This window comes from Filicampus tigris, chromosome 7 (assembly GCF_054856515.1).
Source record: "Filicampus tigris isolate MCC_2025a chromosome 7, RoL_Ftig_1.0, whole genome shotgun sequence".
Taxonomy (NCBI): Eukaryota; Metazoa; Chordata; class Actinopteri; order Syngnathiformes; family Syngnathidae; genus Filicampus; species Filicampus tigris.
Window position 1 is genome coordinate 18774659 of NC_141223.1, and position 21389 is coordinate 18796047.

General features: G+C 39.5%; 1 protein-coding gene across 1 annotated transcript in view; it reads left to right on the top strand.

Annotated features, from left to right (window-relative positions):
* The window catches only part of map3k10 (mitogen-activated protein kinase kinase kinase 10), a 40906-nt gene that overhangs the window by 7322 nt on the left and 12195 nt on the right, over window positions 1–21389 (top strand). Inside the window, exons 2-3 of the mRNA XM_086036012.1 lie at window positions 19566–19746; window positions 19815–19963. Coding sequence (XP_085892138.1) covers window positions 19566–19746; window positions 19815–19963 — 330 coding nt within the window. The remainder of the gene's footprint in view (window positions 1–19565; window positions 19747–19814; window positions 19964–21389) is intronic.

Sequence of the window (21389 nt, forward strand, 5' to 3'; positions counted from 1 at the left end):
TTCTTTACAATAATATCAATCAATCAATCACATTTTATTTATATAGCACTTTTCATACATAAGAATGCAACTCAAAGTGCTTTAAAACATTCAAAGCAAAAATATGTTCTATGCAGCCCCACTAGCCAAAACACGGCATTCTGATTGGTATCATGTTTGCCGAATATGAGTATTAAAATCTACTTATTTTGAGTCATTTCAGGGGGCAGACATTTTGCCACTTGCTGTCAACTAAAAATGACATCAAAGTTGCTCAGGGCTCAGGTAACAACCAATCATGGCTCAGCTTCTGAAAACAAGTGAGACAAAAATTATTGGGTTGACTTCCCCGTTTGGAATGTTAAAACATGAGATGTGAAAGGTGCATCTGGGGCACAACTCAACAAGTTAAGGTTGAGTGTCAAGATTAACATTTTTCAATTTTATTCAGGCCATTGTAGGAAATTTGATCAGATTATACACCGGTTGTACATTCTGACACATCTTTCCCATTTAGCTGTACTAGAGGAGGCCCAACCCAATGGGGTACATAGGGAGAGATTTTATATTGCGCCCCCTTCATCGGTGGGTTGCATACGCTTACAAAAGATTATTGCAATTGCATTGTTTTTAGACAAGTTGAACTGTAAGAAATCGGGCGCCTATGGTAAAAGCCCAACATATAAATATGTGAAAAGTGATTAACATTAACAGCTCTACCTATGTACGTAACCGATGCTAAAAGTGTAAATTAGGCCAATAGACACCTCTTGAGTAGGTTTATTCTCTACAAATGAGTCATAACAGTTAAGACCCCTATGCCACTCAGTTGCGGAAAAATCGTTATTTACTAAATATCTCGGGGTGTAACAAAAACAATTTCAATAGGAAAATCTGTTTAGATTTGAAGGATCTGAGTGCATTGAATCATACAGAATCAAATTTTTAATTTAAAACATATTGAGATACGCATTGAAGCATTTTTCTATGCTGTATCTTTGAAGGAAGTGCTACATTTGCTGTAACCTACTGACAAGTTCATATTGTCAAATGACAACAAGAAACGTATTGTATCTTACCCTCTCACACTCAGCCACATTATTTCGAATTGAATCACAATCCCACTGATTGGAATCGTTCCACTTTTATATAAACAATTCTGAATTAGATTGCATCTAATGCGAGTTGTGTGTCGAATCATCTTTTTACTTTACTTCCCATTGTTTTCGGCCATTTTCATCTGTTCACAAAGGTCTCTTGGGTCATATCAACAAATTCGGCCCCCTTGAATTTGTTTGATGATATCATTTTTAGCAATGTGGCCATTGCGTAATGACTAGTTTTAATATAATGCAATTTCCGCCCCTGATTTTGTGGCGCTCCCTGGCGCCACATCACTTTGCCTATCTTGCCTAATAGGTCAGCCGGCTATGACCTGTGCAAATTGTTTAAAATAAAAAAAGGGCACATTCGAAAAACCTACATGTTACATTGATTGTGAATGTGAATGGTTGTTTCTCTATATGTGTTCCGCGATTGGCTGACAACCAGTACAGGGTGTACACCGGCCCTCGCCCAAAGTTTGCTGGAATAGGGTCCAACTCACCTGTGACTCCAATGAGGACGAGTACTCCAAAAAAAGGACGGGTAGATAGATTTGAAATATTCATAATAATGTCAAATTTAGGTTTTTGTGTCTACCCTTGCCATTTTATTGCTTTCTTGATAGTTAGTAAATATCAAATATTACCTAGAATGTTACCTAATGTTTGCCTGTCGTATTAATAAAGCTTTTATGATGGCCACAGTTTCCTGGTTTCGGTCACTGTGGACATACTCTTGTCCTAACATCCACAATTGTTTTAAAAGTGTACAACAAGATGCGTGTATGCATGCGTGAGGCTAGACGAGCGAGCAAGGCTAACATTGCATGTTGTTTTTACCGCTTCAAATAGGAGCTGTGTTTACATAGTCAACAATCATCTGAATAGAGGGAGACCTCATGTCTCGAAGCAGGCTTGTCGAGTGTGTTTTTTAAAATAGTGTCATTTCATTGGAACAAAACACAAATTAAATGTAATCGCCGCCGTCTGTTTGTTTTTCTCTTTCGGTTAATATTTAATATCGGTAGCAACATTGCAAACAAGCGCTTTATTAGCCACTAAACAGATTAGTGAGGCGAGATATTGAGTATAGGCCTATAAAATACACAGTGGCTGCGTCTGGCTGTGGCCATGAGAAAAAAGAGTGGGGCTGTTGAGGAAAAGGATTAGAGGGGTGGCTGGTCGCGGCAGCTAATCCCTCAGAGAGTGGCGCAGGGTGACATGGTGACTAACTTAGACAAGTGCGAGCTAAAAATGATGGGACAGTGACCACTGTCACATCTCAGGCTTTTACACTGAGCCATTTCATGGTTGTGGATTAAAGTTATACCACAGCAGGGGTCACCAACCTTTGTGAAGCTGAGTGCTACTCTTTGGGTACTGATTAATGCAAAGGACGACCAGTTTGATACACACTTCTGAAATAACATATTTGCTGTAATTACGATTAATAATATCATTATATGTTATTAACTCATTCACTGCCATTGACGAATTTACTTGTCTTTTCACAGTCCAGCCATTCAATCCCAGGAATTTATTCATATATATATTTTTTACATTTTTTTCAAACGTTTGGGTAAAAGAGGGTCTGAAAATGTCTGGCAGTGAATGAGTTAATAATGAATGATATTCATTTATGTGAAGACACTGATCATGTTCATTATTTATCACAATAATTAGGAAACACATACCGGTAGTGTGAATATCAATATGCAGCACTTCATTTGTCCAAATCTCTGCCAGTTCTCACATTTTCAAACGGTCACTTCGGCAACATTACTAGGAAATCACAGTGTTGCATCACTGGCTAGATATTTTTAGACAAGGCCAGCGGGCTACTCATGTGGTTCTTGTGGGCTACCTGTTGGTGAACACTACGCTACAGAATTAGTTTGACTTTAATGGGAGATGATTCAACATCCCCCATATCTAATGGCATGATATGACTTTCCTTTATAAAAAATATAATTGCACTCTTGTGTAGGTAGATTAAGGTAACTAAAATATTTGAAACACCTCCCGGTATAATACAGTGCAGTTTTAAGTCATTATTATTTTTTATTTACGATTGGTACCTCTTTGAGAGTTTAAATTGGAATATAGAACAAGAGTATTATAGGGGTAGCAGGGGCAGTATCCCACCACATCCAGCATTTATATTTTTTTGGTAATACAGAGTAGTGATTAAACTGAGAAATTAAACTCTAAGCGGAACGAGGGCAAAAATGCAAATCGCAAATCTGACAGAGGTGTCAAATCCACGTCCAGAAAATACACCCGGCCACAGTTTGTCTTTAGCCACAGGTGCTTCTACTCAAGTTGAGTAGACCACCCGTTGGACATCAATAACTTGCTGTTATGCCACATTGCTCCTAAGCAATGCAATGTACTGTACATTACTCAGTAATGATTACTGTATGAACCTAAATGTGTGCCAATTAAAATAAAATGGAGCCCTAGTTATTCTGCCTAAGGGCCCATCCAAAAAATGTGATGTGACCAGGAAAAAGTCTTTAATTTCTGTTATGCTGTTTAATAGGTGCTTCAGGTTTTCAATTTGTGGCTATCATTTGATTGTCATCTGGGGCAGTTGTGATTGAGCCTTGTATATGTAAAACGTATGATGTGACCAGGAAAAAGACTTTTAGACCATTATACCATTTCAATTCTGTTATGAGGTTTTATAATGCACCATTCCATTAGGTGCTTTAGGTTTTAAATGTATGGCCATTTTTAACTGGCCTCTGGGAAAGTTATGATTGAGCCATGTGAATTTTGCCCAGCAACAAGGTCCCCATGCAAAATGTGTGATGTGACAAGGAAAAATGCTTAAGATACCATGGCTCCTATTCTTTTAAATTAATCAAATGTGGCCCTTGAGCATAAATTAGCCAATCCTCTGTTGGGTCTTTGTAAGGACAATTTCATACCTTTTCTACTGGATATGGAGAGTGTGCATATGTAATCCCCATATAAAGCCTCCCTGTATATTTCCCTGCTGCTGTTGAAAATGCTGGTTGGACTACATGTCTTTTATGCAGTAGAATGCTGCTTCATTTTACCCAGTGTGGTATTAGTATCTCGTATCACTGTCCTTCTGGATTACAGAACAATTACAAGACAAGCTGTGTATTCACGACTGTCCATATTTGTGCCTGTCTGTGCACTTGTCCAGTACAGTGCAATGAGTATGTGGCCTTGTGTGCGCATGGAGGTTGGACAGCAGGACACACTGGCGCTAGAGCAAAAGCCCACACTCTCCATACCACACACACACGCACGCACACACTCACACACACACACACACACACACAGATAGCAACACACAGCACAAACACGTGTACACATCGGCACAGAGCAACAATGACCCCATTCTCACACCGCAGCCCAAGACAGAAAGAGAGCATGGCTCACAGTGGCAGAGGAGTCACTGCAGGGGAGGAGGAGGAGGAGGAGGAGGAGGAAGAAGCAGCCATGAGCGACTTCAGGCAGGGAATGAGAGAGTGGAGGCATGGATGCAAGCGAGCAAGAAGCAAGCAGGAATGTAGAAAACCCCTGGAGGCTCGACGGGGAATGGAGAGATGGATGGATGGGGGGAGGGATGGATGAATGCAGCAATGGGGACATGTAGAACACCAGTTTGACTTTGGTGTGTTGGGTCACATTGTGAAACGCACAAGGGGGACACAGTGTGGTAAGGGATTGTAAAAAAGGAAACAAAATTTATGAAGCAGGCAAGGTTTGTGAATTGATTGACATTTTAATGGCCCCAAGAAGAAAAACAAAAATTAAGGGCATGCAATCGGGTACATCCCAACCACTTGATTGATCAATTAGTCAATTAAGATGTAGCATTCATGACTTTTGTCCATTTTAGTAGAACCGTGAGCTGAATTGATCTATTTCTCTTGTAAAACAAACTCTTCAAAATACATGCTGTACACTGCCTCCATAGGTTTTGGAAAAGGGAGGCCTCTTCCTTTCATTTTTGATGTAAGACTCAAAACATATAAAAGCTGAATATGAGACAAGAGTCAACAGCTCAAGGCCGCCTCTTTCAGTTACTGTTTGTTTTCCCTTTAGCAGCTAAAATGCTTACTCCATAGCAGTGTTGTCCAAAGTCTGCCCTGGGCACCATGCGTGGCCCGATATCCATTTTATATTAGCATCACTGCTTATTCTGATAATGAAATTAAACACAAACCCACATTAAAAGTTTCCAAGAAAAAAAGTATAAAAAATGTTGAAATACGGCACACTGTTTTTTTTACTGTATGTTCAATGACTAGTGTGAAGAGTTTTCTAAAATTTTAAATTGTAAATGAATATGAACATTACAAGATGTAAAAAAAAAAGAGACTTAAAAAAGAGCATAGAAATCATACTAATTGGTCATTATCACCATAAAGTACCTTTGTTGTTCTCATCAGAATCACTTACTTACCATGGAAATGTAATAGAGTAATGAAACCCTGAGATCTTATTGTAAGCGGCCAATCATTTGAACGCATAACAGTACAATGTTAAGTCCCTTCAAATGTGCTTCCTCCATCTTATACAGTTTTCTTTCATTGGAGGTATATGATTTTCATTTCTTCCTGATTTGGCCCTCTGTGGAAAAAGTTTGGACACCCCTGCTCTTTAGGACTTCAGTCTTCATTGTTATTTTCAGTCTACAGTAAAAATACAGGCGTTGGCCGCACTTAGTCGAATATTTTGCAGGGGAGTGTAGGTAGTCAAAAAGTAATTGCGTTAGTATCGTTGCCTTGTTGGCTTCACATCAGAGTTTCAGAAGCCGCATTGTTGGTGCACTTTGTACTGATGTTTGTCGCTGTGTGAACACAAGCAGGCTTTTAACAGATGTTTGAATCACGCCACTCGGTATACTCGTGTTGTAGTGACACTGACACCAGTCATTGGCCGCAAGTGCACAAGAGCAGAACATAGGACATGCACACACACACACACTCCTACCATGATTATTTTCTCCACTGGTCAATAAACATTTGATTGGAAACAACCCCCCCCCTTCTCTCTTTACTGCATTGCAGTGCAGACGAGACTCCCTGTGGACACGGAAGAATTGTGACACACATTTGCTTCCATCCTCATGCTCCATTTTTGACATGCGGACGTGCATATTAATACAATGGATGGAAAGCTTTGGCTATACCTTGATAACACACTTGTGCAGTAAATACGTGGTTTACTGTGCTTCCCAAATTAAAACATCTGAAATAGAAAAACTTACATTTTCCTAAATTTATATCTGATTGCCTCAAACACTAGTGGACATACAAAAGTAGGTCAACCGTCCAAAATCAGACACTCCTTAAAAAGACAACGGTGGTACTGTTGAATCACTTCATTGAAAACTCTAAAATTGCCGTTAGGTGTGAATGTGAGTGTGAATAATTGTTTGTCTCTATGTAGCCTACAATTGACTGGTGAATTAGTCCAGGTTGTATCTCACATGTCGTCCAAAGCCAGGTGGAATAGACTCCAGGGCATAGATGGATGTAATTTAACCATACAGTATGCTTGAAATGGGTACCCATGACAATGTTCAATTTGACAATTTGGCTAACGATGCTCAATGGAATCCGTTCTATTTATCCTTCTATTTATTCTTCACCAGAAAAGTATGGCTGCACAACATCTTTCACATTAGCTCCCCGTTGCTCCTCCTGGCCTATTAACATGTTTACTTGTCTATTAGAGGGTCATTGTTGTCGTTTGCAGCAGCCTGGCACGGCGAGTGTCGACTTGGGCCAAACGGAGCGGGTGCCGGGCATCCCGCCGGCTCACTGCAGCTTTAGCTACATGCATGGTGGCACTTGGATAGCAATGGAGCCACTGAGAACTACAGTGGGCTCAATCTGTTTTTGTCTTTGTTTTTGCAGGAGAGCGATTTAAACTTTTATGAAGAATATGATCTAGCGGATTCATAAAGTATATCAGTAATTTAGATGACAAGGATACTTTGTGTTCACCAACTGAGGTACTCAATGTTTCCCAACATTTATTGAGTCAAGGCGCTTATTCTATATTAGAAAAACATCGCAGCACACCACCAAACAAAATGTCACTGAAAGCATGTACTGAAATAATGATGACCTTGTTCCAGTTTTATTACAGTTAACCATGCACTTTCTGCCATCAAGTGGAAGCACATTTAATCATTCTGTCTGTCACTAAGGCTAGGTTCACACCGCATGTCTTAATGCTCAATTCGGATTTTTTTTTTAAAAATGTGTTGGTTTTTTTGTGTATAAGCATTCATATTACATTATAACTGCGACCTTGGTCTTGTCTGCTGTATGAACTCATGCGTCGCCAAAGTGACCCGAATGTTCAGAAGAAACGACGTCACTCCCGACATTTTTTTAATTTTTTTAAATGTCACTCCCGATGTTGTGTATGCGGAAGTAAATGTGGTCCAGCATGTCGGGGCATTTATAAAGTGAAGTGATTAGGTAGCAGGTAGAAATAAATACAGTATTTGGGGGAAATTACGAGGCCAGGCTTTTCTCATCTCATTTCATGGAGACATCACTAGCGATGACGTCACGTCATAACCGTGCGTAAAAAATGAATCGATCTGAGCTGTGGCTGAATTACTGCTGTCACCATAAATGTCCACTTTATACTTCATGTTACAAGTGGGATTAAATTAAAGTCAAATATAAAGTCAATAGTGTTATTCAAAACAACTTTGCGGATTCGATCCCCTGCTGCCAGCACTTTCCCTCTGTCTGCGCCGAGCGCATTTTGGGCTCCGGATGACGTCAATGTCGGCTATATGCGACCTGGCCGTTCAGACCACTGTTACATTGTAAAAAATCGGATACGTATCCGATTTAGGACCACATATAAAAGCGACCCAGGTCGGATTTGAAAAAAATCGGAATTCAGCCATTCAGACTGTCATAAAAAAAAATCAGATACAGGTCGCATATGGGCAAAAAAAATTGCCTCGTGTGAACCTAGCCTATATATCACTGGCATAGATGAATAAACATCGGTACTTTATTTATAGTAAATTAATCATTGTTCCACCAATAAAGTGAAATTTGGATAATGTCCCGACTCTCGTGGCACACCGAACATTTCTCACGGCACATTGTGTGCCACAGCCAAGTTGTTGGGAATCACTGATTTAGGTTGCCTGAAAGAAAAGAAATAGCTGGGATGAGAAAAAAAGTTTAGTGCAGTAGTGGTATTACTCCAAGAATTTGTCAAATATATCAATACTTAATGAAAGATGATAATAAATTCTACTTATACTAATGTAGAGATGCACTGGCACTCAAGCTGGTTACTTTCTGAGTTTTCTATCAATTGCCGATCCTCACTTTCTGGGATGTTGGTGCAGTGTTGCACTGATGCATCAGGAAAAGTGCTGAACGCAATAATATATGTCAAAATTGCAACTAAACTGAATTATATGCCTTTTCTCCATTCAAATTTGCACTTAACTTAAAAATGACGAAAATGGCGTTGCCCCAATCTAGTTCTCAGTGACTCAATCTGTCATACTAAAATATTTGACTATCTCCAGTTTAAGATAAATGGACTCAATCCAAAGTGGTGTCCTTTCCACCATCCCATCCCATACCACACACTCCATCACTATAAGAGCCAAGAAGAGGCCTCCTCTTTTAAAAGCATCATGTCTTTAGAAAGAGGGGGGCGGTCTAGTCACATGAGCCTGGCAGCTGCGTTTGTGTGCAGACAAAGTGAATGACTGCAGGGTGAGAGTGTGCTCCAGCGACAGCGCTCTGGAGCATAGCCTCGGCGCCTGGTGCTGGTCCGCATGTGGAGCCAAACCGGGATATCAGTAACACACGCTGCATGGGAAGAGACCCACAAGATGCCTCTAATGGGTTTATCTGAAAGTAGTACAGATGTAATGACAATACTGTGGTGAAATACTGTACAGTATGAATGTTGCACATATATTAACACGATTTAAGCGATTGTGTGACAGAAGGGATACCTGTCAATATCTGTGTACCTTAACAAGCCCAAAGTAATCTTTTTGATCGAATATAAATAAAGTATTGCGATACAGGGTGGTTCTCAGAAAACATGGGCAAACGTTTACCCAATTCAAAAGTTAATCTTTTTTTCTCAATCAATGACCATATTTCACTACTTACATATTACATACAGTATATACTGCAGAAATGAAATAAGTAACCTTACTGAGATTTGTTGTTCTTTGTGTGTGAATGTATTTGGAGCAGTGAAAAACAGCCGTTACGACCACATCCTGTTTGTGACATGCCACCACATCCACCATTCAGAGATAATTTTTGTATGTATGATTGGTATTTTTTTTTAATCAGCTTTTCAACTGAATATCTTTATAAGAAGGTACTGAAGCTGTTCAAGTTTAAAAATAATACATTTAAAAATATGTTTTTATTTGAGAGCGCAGTGTTTGGTGCCTAGGTATCAAGCACACCAATATGAAACAATGGAGTACCAAAACATTCAACAATCTCTTGCGAACAAATGACTGAGTGGTCATAGCACACAGCAGCAAGGTTTGACTTAAAGCATATATCCTTTTTACCTGGTTTTGAACAAGTTTGTTTTGGGCTCTAATGTCAGACTCCTGGATCATACTTTCTGAGAACCATCCTGTAGCAGTTTTGCGGTAACGATATGTTGCAAGAAAACCAACTGTGAGAGTACATGTTGATAACTTTGAAACCAAAGAAGGAAAGACTTATACAATTGATGTGTAAATCAAGCATAATATATTTTAAAAATGGGTAAATGTAAAGCCTGTCGCCTGAGGTGCTGACTATTTCTTTTGCCATGGTCCATTTCGGTGGACAGCGGACCTTAAGGGAACAGCAACATGGGCTGGGCTGTCACTTATATAGCGCTTTTCTACCTTGGGTACTCAAAGCGCTTTACACTGTACCTCATCTACTTACTGATGACGCAGCATCAGGAGCAACCAGGGGTTCAGTATCTTGCTCAAGGATACTTCGACATGGTCACAATGGCCGGGGATCGATCCCACAACCTCCGGGTTGGGAAACGACCACTCTACCACTGAGCCATGCCGCCCCTGAACAACAGAAGAGAACATTTTTGAAAATCTATATTTATATCATTGACATTGTAATTTTAATTACATTCATCATAATACTAAAATAAATACAACAAAATAATTTGATGAGCCACTTTTAAATACACTATTTAAAACAAAACATAAAATGACACTATAATACAGATTGGTATTAATAAAACTGGAAATCCACGAATTTGCAGAAGCGTTTTGATAATTACCATGCAAACTTTCAATGCGCTGCCAATCATTTCACGGGATAAATCCACTTGTGCTTTCATTGGTCGATCTCACGCCAGGAACCAATCACACGCCTTTTGTGAGTGCCCGCCGGTATGTACAAAGCCTCCCGAGTCAACTCATCTCTTTGGAACGATGCGTCTTTCCGCAATATGGCTGCCGATAGGGATGTATTTTGATTTTTTTTTGTTTTTTGATGAATATGTTTTGAAGACCCGCGATGCACTGAGGCTGCGAAACTCGATCCGCGAAGTGGCGAGGGATTACTGTAATATCAAAAAGAGAAACCACAATGTCGATTAAACGGTTGCAAAAGTATGGCAAAAGCAGTTTCATTCTTTATATTCTATTTAATCCTGTCATTCCTATTATGTTGCTATACAGCATGGGATCAGAATGTTATTTTTCTAATTAAAAACCCATCGCCAAAGGTTGGGTTAGGATTTTGGGGAAGCTGGAACACATTTGGAATTCTCATTAATTTCAATGAGAAAATATGATTTGCATCACTGCATAATGAAATCGGAGCATATAGTTCTTCACATAGCTGGTGTAGGAACAAAGCTAGCTAAAATCTAAAAATACAGTCCCTTAACTTCAGTTGTTACATTTTGAAAATGACCGTTTAATAGTTTTGTATGCTTCACATTTAGCTTATTTCATTTGAGGAGCGCCACCTTGAGGCTCCATGAACTATTGACCCATAATAAATCACACTTGGCTGTAGTCCAGTGATAACGTATCATAGCAGTAAGTGGAACTACACCTTTCCACGTTATTATTCTCTCCCACTGATTCAAGGGCATATTTCTTGCTTTTTTGTGGGCTTGGACTCTAAGCGAAGAAAGGCTGGAGCAGAAAAGTGGAGGGAGACACAAAGACACGATGTTGCTGTGTGCTGCTAGCAACTGGACAAAAGCTCCCCCTCCAGTCATTTCTCCTCTTTACCTCTGCAAGGCCGCATCTTTTCATCCCCTCATGATGTCCTCCTTTCTGCTTGTGCATGTTCCTTCACTGCCCAAACGTCCATTCCTTATTTTTCTTACCCCCCTCATCTTCCTAGCCCCCCTTTCCCAGCTGCGATATCTCGCCCTCCTTCCTTGGCCTTGTTTTCGCCAGCCTTCATGTGCATCCTTTTCATCGTAGCCACTTTTGCCTCCTCTTCTTCTTGCCACGCCTCGATCACCACCTGATTTTTGCACATATACTGTAACTCGCCACTTCTTTCCTCCTCTCTAGATTTTTTTGCATCCCCTTCTACAGTTTCTGCTGCCTGGTTTGCTGTGGTGGGAGCCTGAATGGCGACAGCTATGCAGTGGGCAGACTGGAGGGAGGAGAGGCACTTGATAATGATTTCTCCTTTGAAATGAATGGAAATGGCATGAATCCGTTCCAGCCTCCCAAAACACCACTTTTTTTTAAAATAGCTTTATTAATAAAGAAAAATACATAAATATAAAAACATGATAAAAAAATGGAATAGTTTAGAGTTTTATAGAGCATAATTGCTCTATGTTTAGACAAGCAAAAAGTACAACTGTTGTGTTGTATGTGTGTCTTCAACTCATTCACTGCCGTGTGTGTTTCTATTTATCAGCTGGAATGCTGGTTAAAATTAGGTTAAGACAATGGGGCCTTTCACTTAAAATAAGAAGCACATTATATGTTCACTAAGGACAAGCGGTTCAGATAATGGATCGATCTCCCTGACCCCCCACGAAGAACCGTTAACAGTTTGTTTTAAGTGTTGCTGTTAAGGTATACTTCTGTACGTTGGTTCAATAAAGACAAAAAGCAAAACAAAACAAAAACACAGATATATGCACATATTTTGTCCTTATTTAAAATGTCATTTTCCCCCATGCATCTGGGATAGGAATTGTGGGGTCCTATGTGTCACCCAAGTAGCAATGATGAAAAATCATTTAAATTGATCTCTGCTATAGGATGTGCTTTGCATGTTTAGAGTTGAATCGAATTCAATTTCCAGTTGAATTGTAACGATGTTCGCATGTCAGCATGCCAAAAGAGTTGTCAAGTGATCAGTACGATGTGTGATAAAGTGGAGCAACATGTTAGAGGATGGTGGGAGGTGCTACATGAACTTGTTGAGTCGCTGACTTGGAACCACGGCAATCCAAGCTCTTTTATGCCGCTAAATATAACCATTAGCATACATTCCTGGTTAAATGTTCATGGGTGGGACAAATATGATTGTGTACATTTGGCCTGCCACAATATTAGGTGCAAGTGTTGTTCCTGATCTTTTTGGCTTTTTAGCTGTGTGACAGAATCTTGGCATTCCATTTTTGAGTGAATTGTAATGTCAAGTGTCTAATACTACAATATACAATACAATAGATTTAAAGGCAATTACAGTGGCGCCTTCAAGAGCAGCAGTTTGGCATCTTGTAAATAATTCTTTAAAAAAAAAATTGCCTTCAGACTGTTTATTGCCACTTTGAGTTGAAGTTTACTGTCCAACTACACATAAAACAAAGATAAATTCACATTCCATATTTACGTAAAACAACCACAGCTTTGCCTTCAAAGTCCATCTTAATCTATCTTAATCTAGTTTAAAATAGCTTAATCTAGCACACACTACATAACGTCATAGCAGACTAACAAAACTAGCATCAATGTCTTTGTGTTATAATCCTTTAAAGAAATTTGAACACAAACGAAGATGCAGCACATGAAGACAGAAAGAACAATACTCACAGTGATAACTTCTCTATCTTTTTGTGAAAAACGACTATTATGTGGTTTACAGACCTTACAGAGTAGTTCTTCTTTGTGTTTATACGTATACATGTATTTTACTGCCACCTGGTGGCCAAGGCACACACACTAGAAGGAGCAACACAATAAATGTATAAAATCATGCTGCACAAACTATTTAATTATTTACATTCTAAATAACATTTAACTGTTGTTACTGTATAATTTTATCAAATACTATAGTACATGTGTAGTTTTAGAATACATTTTGTGTTTAAGAATTAAGGGTGTAACATAACGTTGTTCAACCCGAAATACTTGATCATGTTTTCAAAACGTCCATTACATAAAATTAAAGGAACAAACAATGAGAGGGTTTTCTTTCTGTGACTCGCCCGCTCATTTAACCGGTGTAACCTCCGCCCTTGTTACCATAACAACAAAGTGATGACACAGCACTTTAGCCAAAACAACATGTAAAGTTGTTTGACATGTCTTTCCCTCGCACACACAATAAACTGCATAAAGTCTCTAAATCCTTTTTAACTGAGCAAACAATGACACAACAAACTTTTTGGTGATAGAAAAATTTGAATATTCAGACATGCAAAAAATGAAAACAGCTTCAATTTGAGCATAATCATCTACATTCAATGGACTTTCCTTAGTTGTGACCTAAAGATTGTGTTGCATTTTTGCTTGACACAGTTCTCGAGATGGCTTCAGACACACCAAACCAAACATGTTTCCCATTTTTGTTGTCAAACATCCTATTAATATTTTAGAGGATTATAAATAATAGCTCTGTGAACAGAGTTTCCAAGAAGCTAAAGATAGGCTGGTCACCCTACAGCCTATGAGAGCATTTGATCTGGTCAACCAGTTCAATTTTAAAACAGAAAAGAAAAATCATTTAACCACAAATGCTTAATGTATAGGATATTTACATGTATTTTCTTCATCTTCATTCAGCTGCTGGAGTCAAAAGATTAGAAACATTCATCCATCAATCCACTTGCTGTCGGTCTTATCCTCATTAGGTCATCCATGTTTTTGAAATATGGGAGGAGAAAACCCCAGAGATTCAAACCCAGAAGCTCTCCACTGTGAGATAAATGTGCAGCTGAACATTATGTCACTGTGGTGCCCAATAATAGAAACAACCCTCACCATAATGTGCCGATACCCCTGTACTTAAGTAAACATGAAAAAATACAGACTTCTAATGTAGTCAAGCACAAAAGTGAATTTTTACTGTCAATTATATGCTCTAACCGTTTTGACAACTTGAAAGACAAATGTAAAATAATTTGAGAGTGCGAGTGACTGAGCCAGACCGTGAGTAGTGAATTTCCGCGAATAAATAATAAATGATAGTATAATAATATAATTACAGTTGACTATATAACCATCCATCCATCCATTATCGATACCGCTTCTCCTCACAAGGGTCGCGGGGCGTGCTGGAGCCTATCCCAGCTGTCTTCGGGGAGTAGGCGGGGGACACCCTGAATTGGTTGTCAGCCAATCGCAGGGCACGCAGAGACAAACATCTGCACTCACAATCACACCTAGGGGCAATTTAGAGAGTCCAATCAACTTACCATGCATGTTTTTTGGAATGTGGGAGGAAACCGGAGTACCCAGAGAAAACCCACGCAGGCACGGGGAGAACATGCAAACCCCACACAGGGAGGCCGGAGCCGGGATCGAACCCACGACCTCTGAACTGTGAGGCGGACGTGCTAACCAGTCGTCCACCGTGTATATGTATATATATATTATTTTTTATTTTTTTTTAACCATGAATATACCACCAGCTATGATATCAAAACACTATAATAGCATTTTAAACACTTACAAATATCTTAATTACATTACTGTACCTACAATACAGTTACGGCTACTAGCCAAGCACGCAGCTACACAATGTACAATACCTGTACATGCTAGTCATCAATTTTGATAATAATGCGGAAGAACAGTAGCTCTACAGTTGCTGTAAAATTATTAACATTTGACTGCACAGAAAATCGCAGGAGTATCATTGATGGTGCCGAGTGACAACGTTTTGGGCATGGCCTGTGTTCATGTGAACATTATTTTACTTTGTAGGCTGCTGGCTCCGACCTACATAGCAGTTAGCGAGTGGCTGATGCTGCAGTGTTGACCGACCAGAAACCAATGGATTCCCGCAGTGACAATATGAACTGGCAGTCGTAGATGTTCCGCTGAGCTGTTCTCACAGCTTCCACTGGTTTTGTTGCTGTGTTGAGTCCTAGTTTGACAAAACTATTGTGAGCCGAAGCAGCAGATGTGGACACCTGTCTACCTGACGCTGACTGTTCATCGTGAATCTAACATGGCTGTTTTGACATTTGGGATTGGATGAGCAAGTTGGAGGCTTGGTGCAGAGCAAGTTTGGTCAAGCGGAAAACTAATTCAATGTTTTTTGGCGTGTTTATAGCCTACGTTAATAATTTGTTGTCAATGATCAAGTACAATAAATACACACAATATTTTGCTATGAAAAAAATGCTTTTTTTCCGCAGTACAAAAAATGGCAGACAGACGAGTTTTTCCATGAACAACAGCGTAAAGGTTCCACCAAAAAAACAGCCCTCACCAAACAGAGCGTGCAGGGCAGGTGGACACACCCTTGTCAACATGCAAACTCGCATGCGAGAAGTCGAGCCCCAAGGAGGAGATCAGCTGTCTCTCGAATGAAATAGAAAGTACGGCTGGAGGACTTGCTGATATTAATAAATGAGATGCTCGCAAATGCTGACGCGGAGGACATAATCATCTGTTTTTCTCAGTTTGTGTAGCTCGTAATTGATCACTCCAACAGCGCAAATTGGTTGGACAAAAAAAAAGACTTAAACTACTACCTAAATTCACCATCTCTTCATTTTCTATTTCTCATTGGGGTGAGCTGGAGCCTGTCGCAGCTGACTCTGGGTGAGAGGCGAGGTACAGCCGAGACTGGTCGCAGGGCACATACAGACAAACAAGCATTCACACTCACATTCATACATATGCACATTGCACCGTTTAGTCTTCAATGAACCTCGCATACATGTTTTGGGAATGTATGAGGAAGCATTCACACTCCACACCATCCCCTGAAATTTGAAGCCCAAACCTCAATAATGTGAGGCAGACATGCCAGCCACTATACTACAGTGCTGTGCCACACCTACACACACTGCATTGTAAATGTTTTATGTCAGTGAGATGGAATGCTTAAGAATGGTTGCTCATATTCACATTTTCTGTTAGAGGTGCTACGATTTATAGATTTATCGAGAACTAATCAATGATGAAATGAATTGAAAATTATTTTTACAATCGACTAATTGTTTGGATACCTTTTCAATTCAATATTGTCCAAATCCTCATTAATTCAGCCTCTCAATAGTAAATATTCTCAGATTTCTGTGGTTCTCCATAAAAGCAGACTGATTATATTTGTGTGTGAGTGTGAAGACAAAAGAAGACATTTGCAAACATCTGCTTTTACTTTTGTTAACAATCATAATTTTTGCCTTTTTTTTCTAACGTTAGAGACCAAACCCTTAACTGAATCATAATTAGTTTCTTTGTGCATTTTCTGCACTGACAATTTGAAATAATGCACTAAATAAAGGGATGGAAATTATAATTTTTAAAATCTAATTCATCAACTAATCATAAAATAATCAACAGATTAAGTTTGTTTGTTGCAGCCCCAACTACATGTATTCAAATTCGTGTCTGTACTGTATTTGATAAAGTTATGCTAAATAAGACTTTGCAGGTCACTAAAATTTAAACTGGATTTATTGCCCCAAAACATTGATGGTCACTAAAATTTATACTGCTAGAAACTAAATAACTTTAAATTTTTTGATGATTTGGACTTGAATCCATGAGGTTACTTCATCTCGCAACTAACAAAAGAAATAAAAGTTACATAAATGTAAAACTATAGTTGAGTAGAATTACTATGGCTGCAATAGGCCTGACATATATCTGTTCATTTTCTATACCACTTATACTGCCACAATAACGATACAAATATTGTAAATGCCCATTTGAGGATTAAAATAAGGCAATGGTTAGTACGTCTGCCTCGCAGTATTGTGAATTGAGTATCAAGCCATTCATTGAATAAAGTTTTCAATCTCCACACTGTACAGAATACAATTTAAGTGCCACTTTTGACACAGATGTAAATGCAGTTGATCTAAATCACCGGTGTCAAACTCAAGGGCCGGGGGCCGGCCCGCGACATCATTTTATGCGGCCCGTGAAGTCAAATCATGTGTGTTGACTTGACATGGTTTTTCAAATTGTCTTCACTTGTATTACTAAATATAATATTTTGCAAACATTTGGTACCAATCCCTCCATTGTAATAAATGGAAAAATAGTTGCACAAACTATTTACTGGCTTTTGATTTCAAAACTAGCTATCCGTGAATTTTTTTTTTTTTTTTTGATAACATAAGGCGATCCTAAACTTATACTGGTTCACAGTCGTAACGGCCCTCCCAGGGACACCATAACTGTGATGTGGCCCGCAGCAAAAATGAGTTTGACCCCCCTGATCTAAATGAAGTACATGCTGGAGGAAGGTGTCGAGTGCACAATGTATTACATTTATTTGTCATGGAGCATATCTTTTCATGAGTCACAATCTGGAAATATATTGACTGTGAAAAACTAAAACAGGTTTCTCAGAGAGCTTGTGGACAGAGAGGCACACCTTTTACCACGTAAAGGCTTTGCTGTGTATGTTGAGGAAAACGTGTATGTAAACAAAGATTCTGCTATTTGTGTGAGTGTGTGTGTGTGTGCGCGTGTGGGGGTGCGCATGTCTGTGTGTGCGTGTGTGTGTGAGAGAGAGAGAGAGAGAGAGAGAGAGAGAGGCTCCGCCACCCTTTGCATAAGCCTGCAGATAAGAGTGAGAGTGAGAAGCCAGCCTCCACCCGCCTCCCAGTACTTGCCAAGTGTGTACACGCCAAATATTTCCATAGCCGGCTCACACACGGAAATGAAGGAGGAAGTCCTCCGTGGTGTACGGTATGAGGCGGGGAGGGATGAGGGGATAAGCTGGTCGTACATTATGCAAACACACGACACGAGGCTCCTCCTCAGTATTGTGTTTGCACTTGGCAGTGGTGTACTGTACTGCGTCAGCAATATTTTGGAACTTACAATTACAATGATGGATTGGTTGATGGTTTTTCATTTCTGAAAGAAATGCAGTGGTGCCTTGAAATCATTTTCATTTCATTAAAAACCGGCTCAAGCGGTTTATTGCCACTCCCAGCTGATGTTTACTGTCAAACTAAGCAGAAAACAAAGACAATTACATGTGTATTAACAACCACATACCTTTGCCTCCTGAAAGTCCATGTAGCTTAATGCTAACAAGTAATGAAAAACATCATAGACTTGCTAATGAATAGCATCTCTGTCGCAGTTAGCACCCTTTAGCAAAAGATATTTGTGTCCAGATGGTGGAGCAACACATGTTGACAGATAATGTAACAAATTTCACTGGCATATATTCCTTATCATCTGCAAAGAACAGTGAATATTCCTGCGTCTTATTGAGGATTTAATTCTTTACATTTTATATAATTTTGTCATTACTGTACTCTATTTTTTTAAGCACAATATTGCAGAATGCTCTTTTTTTATAAAAACAAAAAAAACAAAACATTTTTTGTGGCGGATGCTGGGACGGATGAATGGCATTTCCATTCATCTCAATGGGGAAGATTATTTGAGATACGTGTTTTTTGCTCTACATGTAGGCCTATCTATTTATTTTAAAAAATGCATTTTTTTAAGCTTTTCACAATTATTATTATTTTTTTACAATTTGATTTGGGTTATTTAGTATCAGTTAATTTTCTTATTTGTATTTAATTTATTAATTCATGTATGCATTTTTCAACATGCATTAACCCAATGAACGTGTCAATCAAAACGGCATTAGCTTTCATGCAACGACAAAATAGTTATTTTTTTAATTATTTTATTTTTTATTATTTTATTTGTTATTCTATTCTTATTTTTTTTTTAATTCCAAAACATGATGTGCCAGAAAAGAATAGGAAAGATATTTTTTAAATCAATGTCAGAAATACATGAAGGGACATATAAAGCCATCTCTGACTAATGTCAAATTTGGTGTTGACCAGTGTTGTTATCTTTACAAAAGCTGAATTTTGTAATACAGCTCTTGTATTGAATCATATTATATTGTAGATAGAGTAACAAGTTTTGCCTGTGTAAGTGTTTTTTTTTTTTAACAAGTGTCAGAGTAAAATCTTTGACCAAATAGGAATTTAAAAGCAGTGAGTCGGCATATTTGAGACTTATTTGTTGTTTGTGTCCCATATTAAGTGAATATTCCTCCTCCTCACCTTCAGTCCTCATTCTGGAGCCGGTGGAGCGTGACGACCTTAGCGGGAAGACCCTGAAGATCACTGACTTCGGTTTGGCGCGAGAGTGGCACCAGACCACCAAGATGAGCGCGGCAGGCACTTACGCCTGGATGGCGCCCGAGGTCATCAAGCTCTCCCTCTTCTCCAAAAGCAGCGACGTGTGGAGGTGGGTGTTTCATTCCTCTTTCTCTTTGTCCGTCACATTTGAGCTTCATGTTGTGTCTGTTGTCACAGTTTTGGCGTGCTGCTGTGGGAGCTACTCACTGGCGAGGTTCCCTACAGAGAAATAGATGCACTGGCCGTGGCTTACGGCGTGGCCATGAACAAGCTAACACTTCCCGTCCCGTCGACGTGCCCTGAACCTTTCGCTCAGCTCCTAGCAGGTAAGATGGACCACCTCACCACCGCATACACGGTTGTATAGCTGATTTGATGGATGGACGATACCATAAATATGCAACAATATTAGCAGATCAATGTATGGATGGATGGAAATGGATGATAGATATATAAAGTAGATGATGGGTAGGTGACAGATAGAGAGATGCATAGATGGATGGAAAGTTTATGGAAGGAATGGATGGATGGCTATGGATGATGATGATGGGGAGGCATGGCTCAGTGGTAGAGTGGTTGTCTCCCAACCCAGAGGCTGTGGGTTCGATCCCCGGCCATTGTAACCATGTTGAAGTATCCTTGAGCAAGATACTGAACCCCCACTTGTTCCTGATGCTGTGTCATCCGTAGGTACTGTAAATGAGGTACAGTGTGAAGCGCTTTGATTACCGAAGGTAGAAAAGCGCTATATAAGTGACAGCCCATTTAACCATGATAGAGATAGATGATGGATGGATGACGGATGGTGGCTAGATAAAGGTATAGGTGAAAGGATACTTGGATAGATATTGGAGAGATAATGAATCAATGATGGGTGGGTGAATCGATCGAAAGCCAAAATGTTCCCAAACAGGAGACCGCAGTGTACGGGGGGAACTTCGGGCTCTGGCTTGTTTGCATATGACATAATAATGCCATTTATCCATGCATTTACGATATATCACGGCTTCTGGCATGCTGTCTGATCTTCTGTGCCGCCTCACTCTTCTACGTGTGCGACACTCAATAGCGTCCGTGAGAAAACCCGTCTGCTCGCGCTAATAATAAAAATTGATCAGAAACAGTACGCAAGTGGACCGAACCGAACATGCCGTACCGAAACTTATTAATACACCCACGTATACCGTTAGACCCGTAAAAGATAGATGCAAAGATGGACGGTACATGGATAGATAACGGAGGGATCATGGCTAGAAGATGGATGGATGGATAGATATGGATGATAGATGTGAATGATGCGGATGGATAGATTTGGATGCTAGATATTAGATGTTAGATATAGATGATGGCTGGATGATCGCAAGATAAATAGATGGATACACAATGGTTATGATAATGGTGAGATGGTGGATGAATGGATGGAGTGATTAGTGTGATAGAATGATGATGGATGATGTTTAGATGGATGGATGGATATGGAATTATACATATGGATTATAGATATGGATGAATGGATGGATGATAGATATGGAAGGATGCATATGGATTATAGATATGGATGGATGGATGGATGTATCAGTGGATATGGATTATAGATATAGATGCTGGATGGATGGATGATAGATGATGCATCGATGGATAGATAGGGATGATACAAATGGATGGATGAAAGGGGGGATGGCTGAATGGCTAGATATGGATGATGGATGGATGATGGATAGATAGATGCATAGATGGATCATAGATAGAAGA